The sequence below is a fragment of the Pagrus pagrus genome (assembly GCF_965226575.1).
Source record: "Pagrus pagrus genome assembly, chromosome: 24".
Classification (NCBI taxonomy): Eukaryota; Metazoa; Chordata; class Actinopteri; order Spariformes; family Sparidae; genus Pagrus; species Pagrus pagrus.
Window position 1 is genome coordinate 18,898,316 of NC_140206.1, and position 22,927 is coordinate 18,921,242.

At 40.3% G+C, this 22,927-nt stretch overlaps 1 protein-coding gene across 1 annotated transcript; it reads left to right on the forward strand.

Moving 5' to 3' along the window:
• The first annotated feature begins 1,977 nt into the window (after nucleotides 1-1,977).
• Nucleotides 1,978-22,500, forward strand: plcd4a (phospholipase C, delta 4a). The gene is made up of 16 exons (XM_084346968.1): nucleotides 1,978-1,995; nucleotides 4,039-4,089; nucleotides 4,569-4,727; nucleotides 4,953-5,181; nucleotides 5,830-5,959; nucleotides 6,097-6,328; nucleotides 6,476-6,677; nucleotides 7,942-8,086; nucleotides 9,294-9,446; nucleotides 9,909-10,076; nucleotides 18,696-18,852; nucleotides 19,158-19,274; nucleotides 19,893-20,071; nucleotides 20,156-20,288; nucleotides 20,460-20,609; nucleotides 21,385-22,500. Exons 2-16 carry the CDS (start codon nucleotides 4,065-4,067, stop codon nucleotides 21,474-21,476), a joined length of 2,271 nt encoding a protein of 756 aa, XP_084203094.1. The 5' UTR covers nucleotides 1,978-1,995; nucleotides 4,039-4,064; the 3' UTR covers nucleotides 21,477-22,500.
• The last annotated feature ends 427 nt before the right edge of the window (nucleotides 22,501-22,927 follow it).

Genomic DNA, 22,927 nt, shown 5'->3' on the forward strand with positions numbered 1-22,927 from the left:
AAGGAAAATCCTACAAGCGTCTGAGGATCCTCCAGCATATCACTGTCGATAAAGTAGAAAAGAAATGATAGAAACAATTTTCAAGCCCTCATCTGAGCAAAGTAGCTGCTATTTATCAAAGATACCATAAGTACAAAAGTGCTATGATATAAGTGCTAAGGACAAGAACATACAAGTGCATATCATTTTCTTTTTGGGGGGGGGGGGGGGTTGGGGAGGGGGTCATTCTATGTGGGTTTAGGTGAATTATGAACAAGTGAGTCGTGAGACATCTCCGGAAGATGGCGAGTGATTCTGCTGTCCTGACATTGGTCGGGAGTTCATTCCACATTTGTGGTGGTGGTGGAACAGGGTGCTGGCATTATGTTTACTCAAAACTTTTTACCACTCCCTTTTGAAGTCGTGCATCAACTATTGAACAAACCAACCACTGTGATGTCTGGTGTCAATGACTTCAGGTCATCTATTGAAGAGGCTGCTGCTGGGTACTGTAGTTTGTTTCCTTCCTTAGAGGAGGTCATTGTGAGGGAGCCCCTCCATTTTAGCCTTGGCTCAGTCTGTGTAACTTGAGCTAGGAAGCTGAGATGAAGCTGTGTATTATTAATGCCTCAGAACCTGAGCTGGGAACACACAGGAAGACCACAGAGAGAATATTAATATTCAGAACTTACAAACTTATGTGTGTGAGCTCTCAGATGGATAAGTGATGTCAGTAATGAGTCCACAGGCAAGCTGGGAGCAGTTTGTTCATTTGGTAGTGACTCTGTCCCCGATGTGCTGTCCTCGTGGCCTGCAGCTAAGCTGGCCCGATCAAAGTTTGATGAGCGGGACTTAGTAACACTAGACGGGACAGAAAACACACTGTGGTGGAACTCTGCTGGTCCTCCACCTGGCAGGATGGGATAAAGGTGGTCCAGGGCCAAACCTGGGGGAAACAGGCTGATTGAAATCCTCTGCCAATGAGAGTCTTGTATAACAGCAGACAGACCGCTGTGGACAACCCCAATTTAATGTGGTGGACATGACGGCCAGAATGACTCTTTGACTTAGATACTGTCAGTCGGTTTACCTGGGTTTAGTTAATACTTGAATAATTGAGTTTCTCTGAGTTTGAGAAACTGAAATGATGAATAATAAATCATTTTATAACAATATAAAATGATATTATGATAAAGTATTTTTTAGTAAATGTATGTATTTACTGAGAATTTTGATGTGATTGTGGATATCTGCAATTCCATTAAAACAGGACAATCGCTGAAGACCATGTCATAATTCACTGTTAGTTATCTGGAGTTATATAACTTATAACAAAAGGTAACATGATCAAAAGGCACATTAAAGGCAAAACGTCTTTTCAGTTCAGTTTCTGATCTCGGGGCTTCTGCAGACTGTGATTACAGCAGACGAGCCTGACTGGACCATACAAACAATAACACCTGTCCTGTCTCATCTAATAAACAGCTCAGGCTGTGTGGAGATCCTCCTTCAATCTTAAATCTTTAACCCAAGCCATATCAAAGGATTCAACAGAGCTTTGAGATATTTCAAGCGACACCTCACATACATGCTTTCTTAGATCAGGCATGTGATTGCATGGAATGTCTATGTACTGTAGGCAAAACACACTTAACTATCTTCCTCCTGTAACAAACAGCCTACACAACAGTCACTGTTATCATCAACATTGTGTTAAGATGGTTTTAACCTGCACTACACTCCTTATCCTAATCAATGTAATGAAGACACAACTCTCAGAGGAGTTAAAATGCTAAAGAGGGCCAAACAGGTGATCAGGCAACAGGCAGAAAGGATCCAGAGAGAGAGGAGGGGAGGAGGGGGGAGGAGCAGGTGAGCCTCACAATGAGTTGACTCTGGCTTTAGTTGTTGTTGGCTTTCATCACTGCTGCAGCGTGGCATGCAGAGGGACAGCAGCAGCTCCTGGACCATATGATCTTTTCCATCGAGCGGGACTCAGGGATGATCCTCCAACAGGTCAGACTTGCTGCTGCTTTCTCTTTCTTTGGCTTATTTGACTTATAAAGGCCTATAAAGGAGGTTCATGCTGCAAAACAAGAGAACACAGAGGACACTTCATGCACCTGCTGTAATAGTCTTATGTCTTAATAGACTTTTAACATCTGTGTTTGTTTGACAATAGTAGAAATAGGAAATCTGTTGCTTTCAAAATAAAAAGCTGCCCGTTATCACCTGCTGAGATACATGAATATCTTCTTGGATAACGATAAATGTACATTTGTAATTGATGGTTATTATAAAGTATTACCAGATTGTGTCAATGAAACAAATGACAGGTGTTTGGAGCCTGAGTTGGTTGAGTTAGCTGAGGTCATGAGTGAAAGGAATGCAGAGACCAGAACAGGGATTTGGGGAGATTAAGTGGCTTAGTGAGCTCAACACAGAGACAGAACAAAAAGTGCAGGACAGCACAGAATGCAATGAAAACATAACAGGGCAGCAAAAGAGCATCCAGATGAGCTTAGTAAGCTGCTGGTGACACTGTGCTGCACAGCATGGGGCTGAAGGCTGAATAATGAGGCTGCTGGTGGGACTGTCTATGGAGCAGGCATCCGATGCAACCACAGCCAGAGAACATGTTATTCTGTACAAGAGCCCCAAACTGATTCTACTGAGTTCCTTTATTACTGCCTGAGCACTTCACTCATTCCTAAATGGTTCTGTAGAACAGCGTGAAGATAAGAGATATACAGTATGTCAATCTACACAGAGCTCTCTTTGTCAGAGCATCGTGTCAACATTTGCTATAATGACCCTTTACATATAAAGTGGCATATAGTGTAGCAAAAAGTCTTATTAGGGCTTACAACATTTTCTATAAGATCATTCCACGCCAACTCACTTAGAATTCTGAACTTTTCACAGTTCATGTCATGAAAAAGACAACATGTAAATTAACAGGCCCTTGTAAAATCCTATTTTGGTGTAAATTTTTGAGCTAAATGTCCTAATTTTAGTGATTCTTTGTATTCTGAGCCTCACCAATTGCTTATTTTTCACTGGATTGGGTTGCAATTTGTCCTGAATGTTCAGAAAGCCATAAGGACCATTTACAACATGGGTTCATTTAAATCATTGTTGCTGAATTGTAACAGTCATCAAATTTATAACAGGAAGTCATTTTTACTCAAATGAAGAATCTTTGTTTTTCAAAAATTCATGTCTCCACTAGTTTTCACCTTGTTCCAAACTAATTTTGATGTAGTAAATATCATATTTATAGTAGTCTATCACACTGTACAGGTAAGTTGGTACTGTATAAAAAAAACTGAGCTACAGATCTGGCTAAATTTGGCTTATATATAGTGAATATTTTGAAATATTTACTGATTCATGAACTTATGGCTGTAATGTCACATTTAGTAGTTTTATTTTATCGGTAGATATTTGTAGTGTGTTGTTTTCTATCTGTGTGATACATTTTGAGCCTGTTTTTCATTTGCTTCTGGACATTTGATAGTTACAGCTTGTAATGGTATGGTTTTCTGCATACTAGATGATGTCATCTTGTTCTCTGTGAACAAAATATTAACGTAAGTTAAACACATCATCTTCTTTTAAAATTTCAAAAATTGTCTGAACTAATTTCTGACATCATCAACAGCCAAATTTGAAAAATGAATGTTTCCACTAGTGTAGGCTGTCTTGTGTCAGCTGGCTTCTTCTTCAAGGCTTTTCCAATCACACAGGGCTCCGTGATTCTCTTCTTTTTTAATCATAATGTCATATTGAAAAATTGTGATGAACCACAATACTGTTGCTACTGTGATTTGTTAGTATTGCTTATCATAGACTTTGAGCTGCTATTGGGCTGGAAAACATCAAACCAATCTTCAATCAATCATTACTGGTTAACACATACAAATAAATAATAATTTGTTATACTTGACCATTAAATGACCATTATGTTTTTGGTTTTTATGTAAACTTACGTGAATAACTCCAAAGCACAGTAACTGTTCTTTGAGAATGGCATTCCCTCTCTGTTCTTTCCTCTAGATGGCAAAAGTGTGAGACAACAACAAATGGCTTCCACAGGGAGCGGCCTCCGTAAGTCTGTTTATATATGTTTATATATCCTGTGCTGGGATTATGGCTTACTTCTTAATATATGAACAAATATGTGTGTGTGTATATGTGTGTGTATATATATATAATACATATTTATTCTCTAGTAGCTCATTGGTTGGAAACTTTCTCTCTTTGTCGATGTACATTTGTGTTACTGTCAACACCATCTGATTGATATTGTCCAGTTTGTTAAGACTTGATAAGGTGCACTAAGAGTTGAGTCGTTGATTGTTGAATTTCACAAAGTCAAATACTGATGTTTTGGGCCACCAACCTAAAGCATCAGCATTTGGTGACTTGGTAACAATTTTTTACCAGAAGCGCTCACATTGGACAAAATTTAAAGGAAAAAATTAAGTTTCATTTTCATGTTCGAAATGGCCTAATTACGACCAAATTGAGAATTAGACAGGAAAATGGGAACTCCATTAACAATAACTCTGTCCTCCTGTTTTCAGGCATCCAGGGGGATGACAACCTCCAGTCCATGCTTGTGGGGACAGTAATGAGGAAAATCAAATCTCGCACATGGAAGAAACAGCGCTACTTCAAACTGCAGGAGGACTGCATGACCATCTGGTACAAGTCCAAGAAGGCTGGTAACACCCACTCCACATGTAAGAACACAGGATTCACTGATGTGATAGACCCTTGTGAAGCTGAATATCACAGCCTTCCTTGAAGCAGTGTCACTGAGATTTACTCATTCTATTTTTCTTTATTTTCAATGTACAGTAGACCACCTAGCTTTTTCTTTAATCACTTATCATCACTACTTGTTTTTAATGTGATGTAACTTGCGTTTACTTACTTTTCCATCCTGTGTTTGTCTCTGTTTCCAGTTTCAGTCGGTGATGTGGAGGCCATAAGAGAGGGCCACCAGTCCGAGGTGCTGCTCAGCATCGCCGATGAGTTCCCAGCTGACCGATGCTTCACACTGGTCTTCCGTGGTCGCAGGGGCAACCTGGACCTGGTTGCCGAGTCAGCTGAGGAAGCACAGTCCTGGATCAGAGGCATGAAAAAGCTGATCGAGAATCTGGAGAACATGGGGGAGCGAGAGAAACTAGATCAGTATCTTTCACTCAGTGTTTTCAATCATATGCCATCAATGCCTTCTGTTTGCCACCATACAGTCCACCAAACTCTACATAAGGCTTTGATAGTTTTCCTTCTCTTTGTTTGGGGTCATGTTCATTAGCAAAATGATACACAGCACAAAGAGACTAAAGCCAAGGCTACTTTGTTGAGACCATGGTGTCATTACAATCACAGACTTCATCCCCAGGGCAGTATGAATGTCTATGAAATTGTGTCTTTATTGGAAGATTCTACACCTCATGATTTTTGTCCTTATGTAGGCTACAAGAACTACAAGAAGCTTAAGAGCTCTGGAGATCTTACATATCCACAGTGGATTTCATAGAAATCATGGCACATTCAATGAAAACCATCCAGTTTTCAATATCTTGTGTCAAGATTTACAGTCTGGCCCAAGGGTTCAATTCGATTGTCCAAAATGAATTCCATGGAAATCCATCCGTTAGTTCTTGACATACATTATTGTGGACAAAAGTGTTGATTAAGGGTTAACCTTGACTTGTCTATGGCACTAGCTGAGCACTCAGCTTGTCAGTCTTCATCTTCATCAAACACAGTGATTGATGACACGGTGATTCATTCCATATTGAATGTGACACTCTCCTTAAGTGGCGTACCCAGATGGATCAGTGACTGGTTCAAGAAGGCCGATAAGAACAATGATGGCAGAATGAACTTCAAGGAAGTGCAGGATTTACTGAAGATGATGAATGTGGACATGAACGAGCACCACGCTCTTCGTCTCTTCACAGTGAGAGCTTTCGAGTTATACACTTTTGACTATGGTCATTCTCCTTGAGACTGGCTTGTGTCCGCTTGTAAGACCTCTTGGGTTTTGATGCATCTTTCCAACATAGAGCTTCAGCATGTTCCTTTCTCTCCTCTCAGATGGCTGATAAGTCCCAGTCGGGTACACTGGAGGACGACGAGTTTGTGCTCTTCTACAAGATGTTGACCCAGCGGGAGGATGTACTGAGGGTTTTCCAGGAGTACTCAGTTGATGGCCAGAAGTTATCCAAGAGCGACTTGGAGGACTTCCTGAGGGAGGAGCAGCTGGAAGGGGACAACATCGAGCAGCACGCCAAGCAGCTTATTGAATGCTATGAGCCCTCTGAAACAGGTACATGGACAGTGAGGAATATATGTATCTTTGAGTTTGTCTGACCATTAGAAAATTAAGATTATGAAGGGAAACCTACCAAGTGTCCCTTGGTCGGATTCCAGCACTATGTGAGAATGTTCTGACACTGTCCTGCCATCTTTCCAGCCAAGCTGCTGAATGCCATGACATTTGATGGTTTCTTGATGTACCTTGGCTCAGCTGAGGGCTCCATCTTCAACCCACAGCGGCGGGGTGTCTTCCAGGACATGAGCCAGCCTCTGTGCCATTACTTCATCTCCTCCTCCCACAACACCTACCTGATGGAGGACCAGCTCAGAGGACAGAGCAGTGTGGAGGGATACATCAGGTAATGCAGTTGGGTTAGTTTTTGAAGCTTAGTCTGGTTTGCTAACTTGGCCCTACAGGATATATCTGTCTGATATCCAAGTGACTGAAAAAGGAGTCCAAATCGCTTGGTGCTCCCTCAGCATCTCGTCCTCTCAAAGCCATTACTTATGTACATGATGCACACAATCCTGGATGCAGCAACAACACTTTGCAGGGGTAATGGTAACTTTGGGGTCAATAGTCCTTTTTCCTCTGACATCAAGCTCAGGGTGAGAAGCTCAAATGTGGTACTGTTGTGTGGTACTTCAGGACATATTTCAAAGTAAAACAACATATCTGATAATCTACTTACTGTAAGACAACAGCTAACATTAGCATCCAACCACTTCCTAGCTAACATTACCATTTAATAATGTTACAGGATACAAATGAAATGGAAAGGCAAAATTGATTCTAAAATATCCACGCACATCATGGACACATTTATTTAAGCCTGAACAGCACTAGATGTAATCAAACTTTAATGTCAGCTAGGAAGTGGTTGTCTTAGTTGGGTTATCAAATATGTTCTTTAACCTTGAAATATGGTCCGATGTCCCTCCAGATTTTCACTAGCCATCATCTTTTAAGTTGCAGGAAGTGCTGAAATGATAATAATTTGTTAGATTCCCTTTAGTTATACAACTTCCAACCTGGAACAGAGCAACATAACATTATCTGAGAAATTAACTTCTCACTTCGAGCCTGACATCAGAAGAAAATGGCTGCCATGCGGATATAGTGTATGCACATCAACATCTGTAAATTGGCTAAGAAATCATAAAACAAAGAGTAGAGCTTACCCTGGGCACAAACCCATCAAGGGCCACCACTTTAACTATCACCTCATCATCATTTCAAAGTAATTTAGAGGATGATTCTATCCATATTTTAAAACCATTTTATGGATTTAAGAGTTTCCTTCAGTGGAAATCCTGTACCTAATCTGTTCTCTCCCATGCTCCATTGAGCCTGACAGGGGTAATGAGATTAATTGAAACGTTGCTCTGAAATAATCCTCCACCATTCATCAGTTTTACAAAATGCATTAATAAAATTAAGTGGGTTTCCTGTAGTCCAATTCTATTTACGTGATTGATTCTTTTTAATCAAAATCATAAATGCAAAAGTTTGATTATGAAATTGATAAAAGACTACTTACAGTGTGTGTTCGACCCTCTTGTGACCCTAAATAAAAATAATTAACAAATGAATGAAAGATTGAATTTGTCTTTGCTTCTCAGGGCTCTGAGTCGCGGCTGCCGATGTGTGGAAGTGGACTGTTGGGATGGTGCCAACGGAGAGCCCATCGTCTACCATGGACACACTTTCACCTCCAAGATACTTTTCAAAGATGTGGTCAACACAGTGGGCAACTATGCTTTCAAGGTAGCATTGCCTGTCCGGTATTTTCACTTTGTTGATTACTGACCGTGTCGAAGTATAAGTGTTCTTTCTTAAGTATGGTTGCTTTCTGATGTACCTGTACTTCCGGTTGATGGAGGCCCGATCCCAATCCACTCCTTGCCCCTGCCTCTTAGCCCTACCCCTTCCTTTTGTGCATTCGCATTTAGGAGTAGTTCCCGGTTCTTGTTGCGCTGTGGGGTGAAGAGTTAGGGCGACATCGCCCTCCAAATGGAGGTTTTTCCAGAGGCACCCTTCAAATTGAGGTTGATGAGAACTCTGTAGTTTCAATATATTACGGTCTCTTTCTTTATAAATCTTAAAACAATCACTGCTAGTTTGAGGTCTCAGTCTCAGTAGCTAAGTAGCTAGCTAGCTAGTGTTACTAGCTAATGTTTTTGCTGATTTGTGCCTGACAGTCTCCCATTTTGGAGTATTTCAATGTTGCATTGCCCCTTTTGATGTCATATGACTTCCAAAATGTAACCAAAGTCCAGCAGTGAAGTTGTTACCTTCGTTCCGCTCCTCTAATAGACTGGCAGGGTAGGAGCACAGGTTGCTATTGCAAGGTGGCACTTGAAAACGAGCATTAGGGATAAAAATTGGCAATGGGATTGAGTCTAAGAGATTGGAGCAGAGACAGCTGTATTTGAAACAACACTCTTGACTTTTTATGTTGCCCAGGTCACACATTGACAGCCATATAGGAAAGATGATCACACTGGTCTGAATGTGTCTTTTCAAGCAGATCAAGCATGTTTTGTAATCCCTTCATGCTGGCATTGCAATTGTTTTTGCTTTCATTGTCTTGTAAAACTGTATCAAGAAATCGCTCAGCATCTCATTGTAAATTTATGAGAGGGAGCACAACTGTGCAATGATATCCAAGACATCATCTGAAAGCCCTATAAAGTGAGCTAGCCAGGCAGCTGCCACATAGTGCCAGGCTCATGCCAAAATGAACAGCTGCCAGGTTCACGAGCATGTCAGAACCTGCTGTGTATGAGCATCTGTCTGCAATTGAATATTGTGGCCTCATGACCCCTTGTCCATCCATCTGCTGGTTTTTCAGTCAGCCAAGCACAACCCACAGGTATATGGCAGCAGGGGTATTAGTTTTCCCCTATGATAATGCTCTCAAGTGTTAAATTACAAACTCACTCCCTCCCTCCCTCCTCTTCTCCCCATTCAGGTCTCACAATATCCAGTCATCCTGTCCATCGAGAACCACTGCAGTGTTGAGCAACAGAGAGTCATGGCCCAACACCTCAACCACATCCTTGGAGACAAGCTGCTGAAAAGCACACTGGACGGCAAGGCTCCCATAGGGCTGCCATCTCCTGAGGTGAGCAGGGCAGACTGTTGTCCTAACCTTACCTCACTCATGTGGTACTCACTGGCTGATAGCTTTAGTAGTTTAGTAGGACATACATCTACATAAATCTAACAGACAATATGGAGGGGCATCACTACACAATACACTGTAAATTCACACATCAGCATTGTCCTGATGTGCATCATTTTGTGCTAATGTTTCAGGATAAGCCTGACTAAGAAAAGTTGTGACATTAACATTTCAGGCTGCTGTACCATGACTACTTCTTCTGTCTATATGACAATGCTCTGTGAAATGGCAGGTGTGTGTCGCAGTTCAGGATTGAACCATTTTACCCTCTTACGATTTTTTTTACCCATGAGAATACAGGAAGTTTTCCAGGGTTACCTAGTCAAACGGTCCACCAGCCATTTTGTATGGCCGATTTAAGAGTTTAAACAACTCCCACTCTTTGTTTGACCTCCCTGTCAGGACCTTAAGGGGAAGATCCTACTGAAGGCGAAGAAGATCGGCGGTCTTGAGGAAAGTTTCAACGGGATGGTGGAAGACTCTATGACCGGTGAGGTCAGCGATGAAGATGAGGCGGCTGAAATTGACGAAGATAACCTCCATCGTGAGAGTGTCCGTCGCAGGATTAAGGTAGGTCAGGTTGTTTAACACACAGAGGTCTTTGACCTCACTCTCAGACAGCTTATTTTACACAGTCTGATGAACTGGCTTGATATAGAGTCAGGATCCCCTATTTCAGTAATTTCTAGACTTCTAGATGATATAACACTGAGGTAAATCAGGAAATGGATTTCAATGTATGAATGGAACACTTAATAGATTAAGCTGACTAATCCAAAAATAGGCACACCAGGTGATTAAATGGATGTTGTTATTACAGCTGGTTAGGGATGTCCCGAGCCGATCTGCGGGATCGGGACCGGGCCGATATGGGCATTGTTTCACTGATCGGGATTGGCAATTTTGAACGTGGACACAAGCCCGATTATTTTTACGTCAGCTTACTTACTTACGGAGCACAATTTGTGGAAGAACTCTGACGTGTGCATAACGTTAGTCTGGCAACCCTGTGGATAAAATGTCTGCAGTGTGGAAATATTTTAAATTAGAAAGCGAAAGCGGTCCAACAGCGACATGTAACATCTGCAATACGACCGTTTCGCGAGCTGGTAACAAAAGAGCTGCATTTAATACTACACATTTGATACGGCGCATAAAAAACAAACACTCAAAGGACCACAACGAGTTCACTCAAGCAATACAGGCAAAGGCACCGAAGCAACAAACACTCGAGGATACTTTCAAAAGGAAAGAGAAATATCCTTGAGACAGCGACATGGCCAAAAATATTACAGAGAAGGTGAATTGAACTGAATTCATCGCTCTGGATAACGAGCTCATCTCCGTGGTAGGGGATCAGGGTTTAGTTACTGACTTTGTTTACTTGGTTGTTTTTGTTAAAAGACAAAAAACAAATGAAAACCAATGTTGCAATAGCGTATGCAGAATAAGAAAGAGCCATATGAAAGTATTTACTTTGTTTCAACAAAATAAAAAAACCTATTAAGGAACAGCTTGGATGCCGGTATTTTTTTCTTAATGCAGCTGTATTATCTAGGAAAATATTAGTTAGGGCTAAATATCGGATCGGGACTCGGTATCAGCAGATACTAAATATTAAATGACCCTAGCTCTTTAGACTCCCAACAACTATGGGATGGACTCGAAGTGCCTTCTGGTGGCCTCAAGTACATAGAAGCCTATTGATCAAAAGTTTAATCATCTGAAGCCTATCTGGCAGATAAGAAAACATATTCAAATACTTTCAGCATGCTTTGAGTATTATCAGTAACATGAAGTCTAACATATGGAAAACCACTCTAATGGCTCTTTGTTTCCTTGTTTCTGTGTTGTGTTGTTGAAAATTTCCTGGTGCAAGGCAATAATCTGATATATCATACATTTCATATACAGTGGCAAACTCAGAGTGTTTGGCAAATTACAAAAATAGGTACAATAGGATATAAGATAAAGATAATGTGATGTGATATTCTTATTTTTTTCTCTCTTCATCCTCATCTTCTACTTGTGCCAAAAAACAAAAGACATGTTGACATGAGAAGTTGGTTCATTTTCTTTTTCAGAGATCCTTTACTGATTTGTTTGTGAGGAGGATTCACTCTTGACAGATTTGAGAAACTGAAATCTTTTTAAAGATTTAAAAATGTAAATGACAGTTGTCAGGACATAAAATCAATGATATGTTAATCTTTACTAATCCAGATACAATGGTTTAACAAAGTAAAAAAGTAAAAAATTGAAGATTGAAATTTAATGGAATCATGACCTTATAGTCAAAAGTCAGATAGCTGTTGCCTAAAAGATTTTTTGACATGAGTGCAAGCAGCTACAGTAGTCTAACCTGCTCAAGATTAATGTATGGATCAACTTTGAAGATCATTTTAGACTTGAGTTTTCTTATTTAACACATATATTATAATACAACGATGCTGTAAGTAATTTATGTCTGTTAACAGAGTTTAAAATGCCCACATTTCCGTCCTGATTCAGTTTTTATAGATAGTTAAAGTTGTAGTGGACTCGGTTTTGCACTTCCATTCCTGTAGTTCTTCAGTGCATTGGCAAAGTGTCTGAATGGGACCATCTTCACCCAGTGAAAGAGAAATGTGGAGGGTGGCTATTTCCATACAGTCATCCAGCATATAAAACCTCTGACATTATTTGCATGTTGTGTTGATCAGGATAAGTTATCATGACTCTAATGTGAACATATGCACCTCATTTTAAAGTACATTTCTTTTGTGATGTACATGTAAAAAACAACCATAGTATGAGTTAAGCCTGTGCAATTGAGCTGACTGTTGTTCAGGTTTTCTCAGATCTCTCTCATATCATGCCACATTCAGGATCTTAAGTGTCACGCTCAAGCTTTCCACGTAAAAAACAAGGCAAGCTCTTTTAACCTGCTGCTTTTCATTACTGGCAGACACAGACATCTGCTATTACCTTTTTGCCTTGTTGTAACAAACAGCATTTTACACAACATATGACTAAAAAACAAAGTATTGTCATATTTCTGTCTTGGGTGTGTTGCTGTCACAGTTTGATTGAGTGTTTTGGAGTAGGCCACTCAGAGACACTCAGAAATCTGGTAACCTTTTTATCCAGTGGAGAAGGATTGCATAGACTTCTGTCATCCCTCATGAAAAATAGAGAGTACTGAAGGGCAGGGAGCAGACACTGGGTGTTAGATAAGGTGATCTGTTTACACTGTGATAGCAGAGAAAGACACAGAGGCAGGGTGAGACAGGGAAAAAAGAGAGAATGAGGCTCCAACATGTGCTGCCACTCGTGACACCGGTTCCTCTGCCTCAGACATCCACATCTGAAATTAACATCACTGAACTAAAGTTTTTTGAATCTGAGAAACACAGGTCTCCGATAAAGAATATTTATATTGAGGCATTTCAACTGTCACTGAAATAAATGAAACACAGCCATGCCATGCCTTGCCAGGAAGAACTAGGCTGAGTTCCACAAGGTGAAGGTTGTACAGTCTTCTCTAAAATGGGATACTTGATACTCTGAGTAGCACTAATTGCAGTCAGTAACCACCTCTGTAGGTAAATACTGAAGTGTAAAGTCTCTAAGTAGGGCTGGAATGTAATATCAAGTGTAGTCTTTTTGGCTTCATTTCTGAACATGATAAAATAATCAATTAAAATGATGCCATTTAGGATAATAACATAAGTTGTCATCACAAAATATCATTATAATTTGCAAAATATTTGAGTTATATCTACTGTCCTTCTGAGGCAGAAACCTCTGTAATGCCAGGTTACATCACTGCAAATAAAATTTGCACCTAATGGCTGATTTTATTTCAGCTACATTAATGTAATTTGACATTTTAACTCAGGGTCCACTTGCAAGCCATTGCAAAATCTATGGTTTCTTGCTGTCTTCATCAGTTTGCTCAGTTGCTGCTGCATTCAGATTGACTTAAGCCCTGTATGCACAAAGCCAGCCAGCCTGTGAAGGGGCTCTGGCAGCCAAAATATACAAGCTGTAGTGTTGAACCAGGCTCAACTTTTGGACTATTATATGTAACGTGAATGCTGTATTTCTACTGTATACCTTTTGAACATCATGATGAAAGATAAACTCTGTCTATGAGTATTACAAACCATCGTGCCAGTCTTTTGGTATTATATTTTGGTCACACTTTGTTTTACAGTAGACTAATAAAACTTTCTTAGAGGTTAATTTGCAACACATTACATCAAAACTGTAGTGCAAAATAAATAGAAATCGATCATTATTTCCTGCCTGTTAGGGCCTTATGAGGGGTCTGATGGGGATAAACCTATTTCTACTGTCTAATAAAGAACATATTGTTTCTAGTTTTTGCCAAAGTTGATTGCACCAATGTTACCTCAAACAATCCAACTTGAGTTTAATGACTAAACTATGACTCAAACCAGTTGAAGGTCAAGAGTGACTTTTTCACAATTGGTATGAATCTAGTTAAGATCCCTCTGAGGCTTTACAAACGCGTTGGCTTATGGCCACTACAGGGTTTGCATATGACCATATTGTAAAAGTAATATCCTCTGTGAATTTGTAATCACACCAGTCAGGTATTTAACTGTCCACTGCACTCTAGTCGTAGATCGAGGTGATTGGAACATTTCTGCACATTGAAAAGTTCATTTAGAAACTGTTTGGAGATAGTTGGGGGTTGGATGTAGATCCCTATCAGGCCCCAAAAACTAAACTTTGTCCGTATGTGTTCATATAACTAAATCATATACATAATGTAACAATATACATACTACTTCTTTTTTTAACCCTGATTGCCATGCAAACTGTATATGTAATATGGATTTATACTGATGTTACAGGCTTTAGAGGATTAGTTTGATCTTGACTGTACATCTGTGTCCAGTGCAGCAAACTAAGTGTGTAAAGGAGTCATTGGGCACTTAGAGTCATGTTTATTGATAAGCATTTGAGAAGCATGAAATGCCACACTGGGACTCCTGTCAACGCGGTCATCAGAGGTGAGGCCAGCATCGAGTTTGGCAGTGATGTGAGCTTGATGGTGCCTCAGCTGATGGTTTAGGTGTCTGGAGAGATGGCTGTCTTGCTGTCTGGTAGATGGGGTAAGTGTGTGTGTGGAGGGGGTGACGCGCTGAAGCCCGGGTAGACCAGCCAGATCAGCTTTCATGTGGAAGCAGGCAGGCTTGTATGCAAGTGCCCGGCAGGTTTCACTGCCAACATGGTGTTTGGGACCACCACACCTCTGGTCTGTACAGTCATGCCTTGGCAACACACCTGCTCCTGCTTGGCAATGTAGTCGAGGATCACTTACACAATTGAAAAGGGGGTTGTCTCAAGGTTTCGATATGCCCGGTGCTTTCAACCGTGACAGGATTCCTTTGCATCACAAGGGTTTACCCTATCAAGTGGTAGTGAATGAAATAACATTCAGCTCACAGTCAGTTCATGGGTCAACCTCAATAAGCCTCATGAGACTTCAATGTGTTAATGGCCAAAAGAGCTTTAAGTGCCTCTTTGGGGTCATCCAGTTTGGGCATCTTCCTACCAATCAGCAGAAGTAATGAGCCTTTTGGATGAGTGATGAAACACAAGTCTAAAACAGAATAATTTAGTCACCTTTGACTAAGTACTCCTGAAATCCAGTGACCTAGTATCCCCATCCTAGGCCTTTGCATTTGAATCTTTATACACATCTCAGTATTGATCAGCAATTCATGTAGGTCCAGCATTTCTAGTAACAGCCTCTGCAGTTGAAAAATCAATAAATTCTGAGCTTTGTAGAAGGATTAGGAGTAGAGAAGTCAATTTCCTGTACCAGTGCTAGAAAGGTAGTGACAGGAAAATGGCCAAATAAATGACCCAAATGCTTTAATGGCACTCGCCCTGTCCCCCTTTCCCCTTACAAATCCTCTCTAGTCCTTGCAAACCTTTGACAGATCTATTCAGACCTCGCTAATCCACAGTTTCTGTTTAAAAGAGTTGTTAAGGACTATTTCTGATTTTGGCAAGCGCTAAGTGGACCTCAGTTAAATATGTCTCATGCCTTCATTTTCACACAGTGACTAGCATAAATGCACAGCATTTCTGTTTATGCGAGTAACTCAAACAAGTTTACAGTGTTTATTACATTTTAAAGCTGCTTAATGTTTGTATAAGCTGGATATATTTTGTAAATGTTAATTCACATATATTTTGTGATGTTTTAAGTAACATTCACTCAGAAATGTAATGTCTTTAATTTCTCTTCTAGTTTTACTCTGTTGACATTTGAGGGATACATCTCAATAAAAGAAGAAAATACACCCGTCTCTTGTCAAGGAGTCATCTATCTGCATAGCTGTGCCCAGGGTAACAGTGAGGGCAGAACAGACCTACTCTGCTCCTGTTATAATTCCTATGGCCAATAGAGGGCTTTGTCAGTTGAATGTAAACACATTTTGTTTTTGGGATACTGTTGTTCTACTTGGGAGGTCGTCTCAGTGTGAGCATTACTGCTAATTGGCTGTATACTGTATGCCAATATAGGGTTTATGTCAAAATGTATTTTTTGTTCATTTATTTAATATGAAAATGGGTATATGCCAGTTCCCCATAAAATATGTGCTTGTGACCAAACCACACTTGTCTTGACCAATCAGCGTCCTCTTGGCAGCTACGTGCATGGTTAAGGTGTGATGGCTAATAGGAGAAGTGTCTGTCTGTTTGAAAACAACAATGGCAGCTCCTAAAGAGGTTAGCATAGATGCTGATATAGCATTACTTTTACTGGAGAATATTTTTTTCTTGAAAGAGGAGCTAACAGCAGTGAATCTTGTCAAGATGGAAAAGATGTTTTTGCTCTTATCTTGACTTGCTTCAGCAAGAGTTTAGTTGGTGGCAGTGCTCACTTTGAGGTTAGGCTGTGAAAGATATACAAATGGTTCGTCCAATCACTGCTTGTATTTTATGAAAGTGATGGTTTCTAAGGGCGACTTCTCAGATGGTTCTGTGTAACAAGCATTACAGTGGCACAGTGCATCTGGAAGTATTCACAGCGCTTCAATTTTTCCACATTTTGTTATGTTACTGCCTTATTCCAAAATTGATTAAATTCACACACACACACACACACACACACACACACACACACACACACACACACACACACACACACACACACACACACACACACACACACACACACACACACACACACACACACACACACACACACACACACACACACACACACACACACACACCTTTATTAAAAATAAAGAACGAAAATATACCATGTACATAAGTATTCACAGCCTTTGCTCAATACTTTGTTGAAGCACCTTCGGCACCAATTACAGCCTCAAGTCTTTTTGAGTACACCTATTTGTGGGCAGTTTCTCCCATTTTTCTCTGCAGGACCTCTCAAGCTCCATCAGGTTGGATGGGGAGCGTCGGTGCACAGCCATTTTCATACTCTCCAGAGATGTTCAATCTGGGCTCTGGCTGGGCCACTTAAGGACATTCACAGAGTTGTCCTGTAGCCACTTCTTTGTTATCTTGGCTGTGTGCTTTGGGTTGTTGTCCTGTTGGAAGATGAACCTTCGCCCCAGTCTGAGGTCCAGAGAGCTCTGGAGCATGTTTTCATCAAGCATGTCTCTGTACACTGCTGCATTCATCTTTCCCTTGATCCTGACTAGTCTCCAAGTTCCTGCCGCTGAAAAGCGTCCCCACAGCATGATGCTGCCACCACCATGCTTCACTGTAGGGATGGTATTGGCCAGGTGATGAGCGGGGCCTGGTTTCCTCCTAACATGATGCTTGTCATTCGGGCCAGAGAGTTCAAGCTTTGTTTCATCAGACCAGATAATTTTGTTTCTCATGGTCTGAGAGTCCTTCAGGTGCCTTTTGGCAAACTCCAGGTGGGCTGTCATGTGCCTTTTACGAGGAGTGGCCTCCATCTGGCCACTCTACCATATAGGCCTGATTGGTGGAGTGCTGCAGAGATGGTTGTCCTTCTGGAAGGTTCTCCTCGCTCCACAGAGAGATGCTGGAACTCTGTCAGAGTGACCATCGAGTTCTTGGTCACCTCCCTGACTTAAGGCCCTTCTCCCCCGATTGCTCAGTTTGGTCGGGCGGCCAGCTCTAGGAAGAGTCCTGGTGGTTTCAAATTTCTTCCATTTACAAATGATGGCGGCCACTGTGCTCATTGGGACCTTCAGTGCTGCAGAAATTTTTCTGTATCCTTCCCCAAATCTGTGCCTCGATAACATCCTGTCTCGGAGGTCTACAGACAATTCCCTGGACTTCATGGCTTGGTTTGTGCTCTGACATGCACTGTCAACTGTGGGACCTTATATAGACAGGTGTGTGCCTCTCCAAATCATGTCCAATCAACTGAATTTACCACAGGTGGACTCCAATCAAGTTGTAGAAACATCTCAAGGATGATCAGTGGAAACAGGATGCACCTGAGCTCAATGTTGGTTGTCATGGCAAAGGATTTTTTCATTTTTTACTTTTAAAAAATGTGCAAAGATTTCAAACAAACTTCTTTCACGTTGTCATTATGGGGTATTGTTTGTAGAATTTTTAATCCAATTTAATCCATTTTGGAATAAGACTGTAACATGACAAAATGTGGGAAAAGTGAAGCACTGTGAATACTTTTCGGATGCCCTGTAAATATGTCAGTGGAACATCAGTGAAATGTGGTGTATTAGGCTTACAGTATGTTACCATTAGCAGTGACATAGATAAATATAAACTGGTGAGGTCTAGTCTGTGTAAGTGGAAAACATTTTAAAATGTCTATACACTAAAACAAGAGTGTAACCCAATCAGCTTCCTTTTAATCTCTGTGTTGCTTCTGTTTTTTGTGTGATGTAGTAAAGTCCCTTTAAATAATACTGCCTGCCAATGTCAGTACATTTAGGTTCTCTATGTGTTGGTTTACTACCTGAATCTTGGCTTTTAATGTTTGCCCTGTTTCCTTTCTTTACTGTAACAGTAACTATACAACTACTTCCTCTCTCTTCAATGACATGGCAATATTTCAATTTGCTTGCATTGTCTCAGCGAAATGTACTGATTACATTTACGAGACGTAATTGCATTAAAATACAGGAATATTAGTCTATGTATTTATCAGTCTTACCTTTTCATACTTGTTTTTTTTTACTTCCACAGAGGTCAAAGCAGCGTCTGTCCAAGGAGCTGTCAGACTGTGTCGTTTACTGCAAAAGCGTCCACTTTAGTAGCTTCAAACACTCCCGCATTCACTCCAAGTTCTATGAGGTTGCCTCTTTCACAGAGTCCAAGGCCCGCAAACACATGAGAGAGGCTGGTGAGTCCATCGTATCATTCCTGTCTGACTCAGACATTAAGATGTATGGCTAATGATAGATAAAGTCAACATTTATTTTTATCATTTGATATTCATTACATGGGGTTTTTGGTTCTATCACCAGCAGATATTTTGTTACAGTTTGACTACTTTTAAATTTAAGGTGAAGCAGTTGATACTAAGTAGAACCAATTTCCAGTATGAAAAAGACTAAATGTCACTGTGTTTATGATTGACACTCAGGGGCTTTGGATTCACCCTATGTGTCAACCTTAATTATATTTCTGATATTATCTCCATTTTAGGGCCCGAGTTTGTGCACCATAACTCGCGGCAGCTGACCAGAGTTTATCCCAGTGGCTTCCGAACTGACTCCTCCAATTTCAATCCTCAGGAAATGTGGAATGCTGGGTGCCAAATCGGTGATTGTAACTGAAAGACAGATTTCACTTTATCTCAAGCAGCCGTTTATAACTCCTTTCTTTAATCATTTTCATTTCTGTCACATGGTTTTAACTGTTAATACTGCATTGGGCTACATTTTTAAATAAAGATTTCTTCATAGCAACTTAAACTAAGAAATGCTGGTTGATATTATAAGAATGTAGAAAAAAAGAAACAGGAAAATAAAATAATTCAACTCAAAGCATCACAAAGCAACCAAACATTCAGACAGAAAATTTCATCCACCACTAGATGGTGGTGAGTCACATCCTGAGTAAAACTGAAAACGCCTTAAGTCATTTGTTTAAAAAGGATATGCTCTGAATTTTGGATGACATCTAGCTCTTGGACTTTCTGACTATTGAAATATTCTTTGGACCATAGTGTCTGCCAAATGAGTTTAATGTAGCGACTGAGAAGAGCAGGGAGGTCATGTTTTTAGGTTCTTGGTACTGAAGTTAAAATGTAAAGGGCAGCGAGCAGCTTTAACAACATTTTTTTTCTCTCAAAGTGCCTGACTACAGTATGTTGAGAATCTTAATTTAAAAAAAAGAATAACAGTAAATCTTCTTAAATGTATTTTCTTTTTCATTCAGTTGCGTTGAACTTCCAGACTGCTGGGGAAGGGATGGATCTGAACGACGGACTGTTCAGTCAGAATGGCAACTGTGGCTACATCCTAAAGCCCAGTTTCACGAGAGAGGCAGAGAAAAGATTTGACCCTGAGACGCCCCAAAAACATGATCACTACCAACCTGTTGTCCTCACCATACAGGTACACACCACAAAGGAAGGAAGAAAACATGTATTCCTTATTCAATCATTGTTCTATTGAGGACATTGTATGTTTGTGTCTAAGGTGATCAGTGGTCAGCAGCTGCCTAAAGTCAACATCAAAGAGGACTCTATAGTGGATCCTCTGGTCAGAGTGGAGATCCATGGGGTTCCTATGGACCAGGCCAAGCAGGAGACCAGATACATTGAGAACAATGGTACAAGAGAAGCTGCTCACCCTGTAGGAATACATAAAGGAGGCAATGATGTAATGGCTGGAGGGACAGGATGGGTTACTGTTAATATGTCAGATTGGTCTTAGTCCCACACAGAATGTAGATATTGTCTCTTAGCAGCATGAGTGCCGACACCTTCTGTCCTCTCTGCAGGGTTCAACCCTGTGTGGTATGACACCCTGCGCTTCACCATCCACACTCCAGAGCTGGCCATGGTGCGCTTTGTAGTGGAGGACTATGACAAGACATCCAAAAATGACTTTGTGGGGCAGTTTACAGTCCCTCTCAGCTGCATGCAGCAAGGTAAGGCTGAAGACAAGGAGTTAAAGGGACAGCTCACCCCAAAATCAAAAAACACATTTTTTCCTCTAACCTGGACTCTGGAGATTTCAGCTGTAGAGATGTCTGACTTCTCTCCAATATAACAGAACTAGATGGCACTCAGCACGTGGTGCTCAAAGGGCCAAAAAAAATACATCTGAATAACTCATGAGCCGATTATTCAGCGAGCTGTTTCTGGTAAAAACTGTAAAAATATATATTTTTTAAAACTATAACAATTCTTTTGTTTTTACTTTCTGTGAGATCAAATGCCCTTTAAAATGTAGGATGCCTATTGTTAATATTTTTCATAAACTGAACACAGTGGGCAGAGTGACACTTATAGTGAAAGATTATGTTTTGGCTTGATATACCTGTTTGGGTCGCCACAAACACAGCTGGAAAATGTCCTGACCTCTCGTCAGAAATATCTGCTCTTTGTTGCCACAAAGATGAATGGAAAATGTGAATGTTGAAACGCAGTCTGAACTGCGGTCACTGGCTTGGCAGCCTTCTCACCTGTAACTCCATCACCTTTCCCCTCCACCTGAAATGAAAGTCAGCTCATAACTTGTAATATGAACGTGATATGACATGTGTTGTAGAAATGTCAGTATGGTGTGTGGAGGTGTACACATTTGAACACATCACTGGTTTACAGAAATGCTGACGCAGAAGGCTGCAACATCTGTGTGTTTGACTTTGTGCACTGTTCCTCAGTAGTCTGAGATAAATATTTTTTGTTTTGCATTCTCAGGCTATCGTCACATTCATTTATTGTCCAAAGATGGAACCAGTATTCCTCCTTCCTCCTTATTCGTACACATCAGGATCACGGAGTTGGAATAATCCCTCTTCAGCTTCCTCATCCACTGTTGGAAAGAACATCCTCAGCACGTAGTTACTATCTAGTGATGAGAGTAGAATCCTTTCTTATAGTTCCTAAGATAGTGTTTAATATTATACTTATTTGATGTGAAAAATATTACGCCAAATGTTTAGTGGTTGTTAGGTGTATATTAGATATGCATGTTTTTTGTTTTGTTTACTGTGTGTGCAACTTGTTCCTGTGATTGACTTGAACCTTGCTGCTCATGTTTGGTGTACTGTGTCTGTAGCACAAAAACTGCTGAAATATTGTGTTGTAGAGAAGAATGTGCCACCAATCATTAATCAGGATGTATATTTTCTGTCAGTATTTCTTTATGAACAGCACTTAATAGACACTGTCACTTTCACTTCAGTAAACATGGAAAACTTTCTTCTCCTGTAGCCACATGGATAGAACAATGCTTGGCAAATGTAATGGGGATGTTTGTACCAGCAAGGACTAAAGAACTACATTTGAAAATTCAAAAGTGATCAAGTTAAATTTGAATTCTATCTTCTGAATCAGATGATACAAACTGCTCAAATACAGGGAAGGTGTGCTTCATCTCAGCAACACTTCTTCACTATCCTACATTTACACTTGTGTTATCAAAACCACAACTTTCTACTGTCCACTGAGCAGCTGCAGTGGAGCGACAGGAGGTTGAAGGTCAGGGCATAATGACACCTCCAATAGGTTCCCAGTGAGATCAGAGATTTCACTTTTTATTAACACCAGATTCTTCTGCATGTCATTCTTTAATAAAAGAAAAAGGTGACTGTTGTCAAGCTCTCTTAATTTGCTTGAAAAAACACGAGTACTCGAGAATATTCTTGTGTCATCTAATGTTATTTTTGTGGTATGTAAATATTACCCATTTGTGTAAATGTGTTTTGATATGTCTATTTTTGTATACATGCAAACATTCATATGTACTGTACAGTATAGCACAGTGTAGTGTTTAAATTACTAGTTGCTTGTTTTATATTGTAGAAAACCTCATATTCATTTGTCACATCTACCTGCAAATAAATATGATTTTCACTTAATGGTGTCACTGTCTTATCCTTCATTATCTTTGAGATGGCTGCTCTTATTGAGTTGTTACTTGAATTAAAACTAGTGTGGTGCCAGTTCAAAACCTGTTGTTTGGCTTGGATGATCTGGTAATGTGAGGGGTTTAAACTTCAGACATGTTTGTTATTTATGATTTAAAATCTAAAATCTCTGCGGGCATTTGCCTTTTCTTGAGCACAAGTGTACAACCCTCTGAGGAATGAACAATATACTGTTATCCCTTATACTACCATACAGTGCAATCATGCCCTTGGGTCTTGACAACATTAGCAGTCATGCATTACTAACCAAAATATCTGACCACCACTACTTGTTTGTATCATGCCAACCTCTCAAATGTAAAGTTTACTGT

What these genes read in the sequence shown, in the direction of transcription:
- plcd4a (XM_084346968.1), top strand. Translation starts at nt 4,065, where the DNA reads ATGGCTTCCACAGGGAGCGGCCTCC. An exon ending in GTGTCCGTCGCAGGATTAAG is followed by an intron (nt 10,077 to 18,695) that starts GTAGGTCAGGTT and finishes TTACTTCCACAG; the next exon opens with AGGTCAAAGCAGCGTCTGTC. An exon ending in CAAACACATGAGAGAGGCTG is followed by an intron (nt 18,853 to 19,157) that starts GTGAGTCCATCG and finishes TCTCCATTTTAG; the next exon opens with GGCCCGAGTTTGTGCACCAT.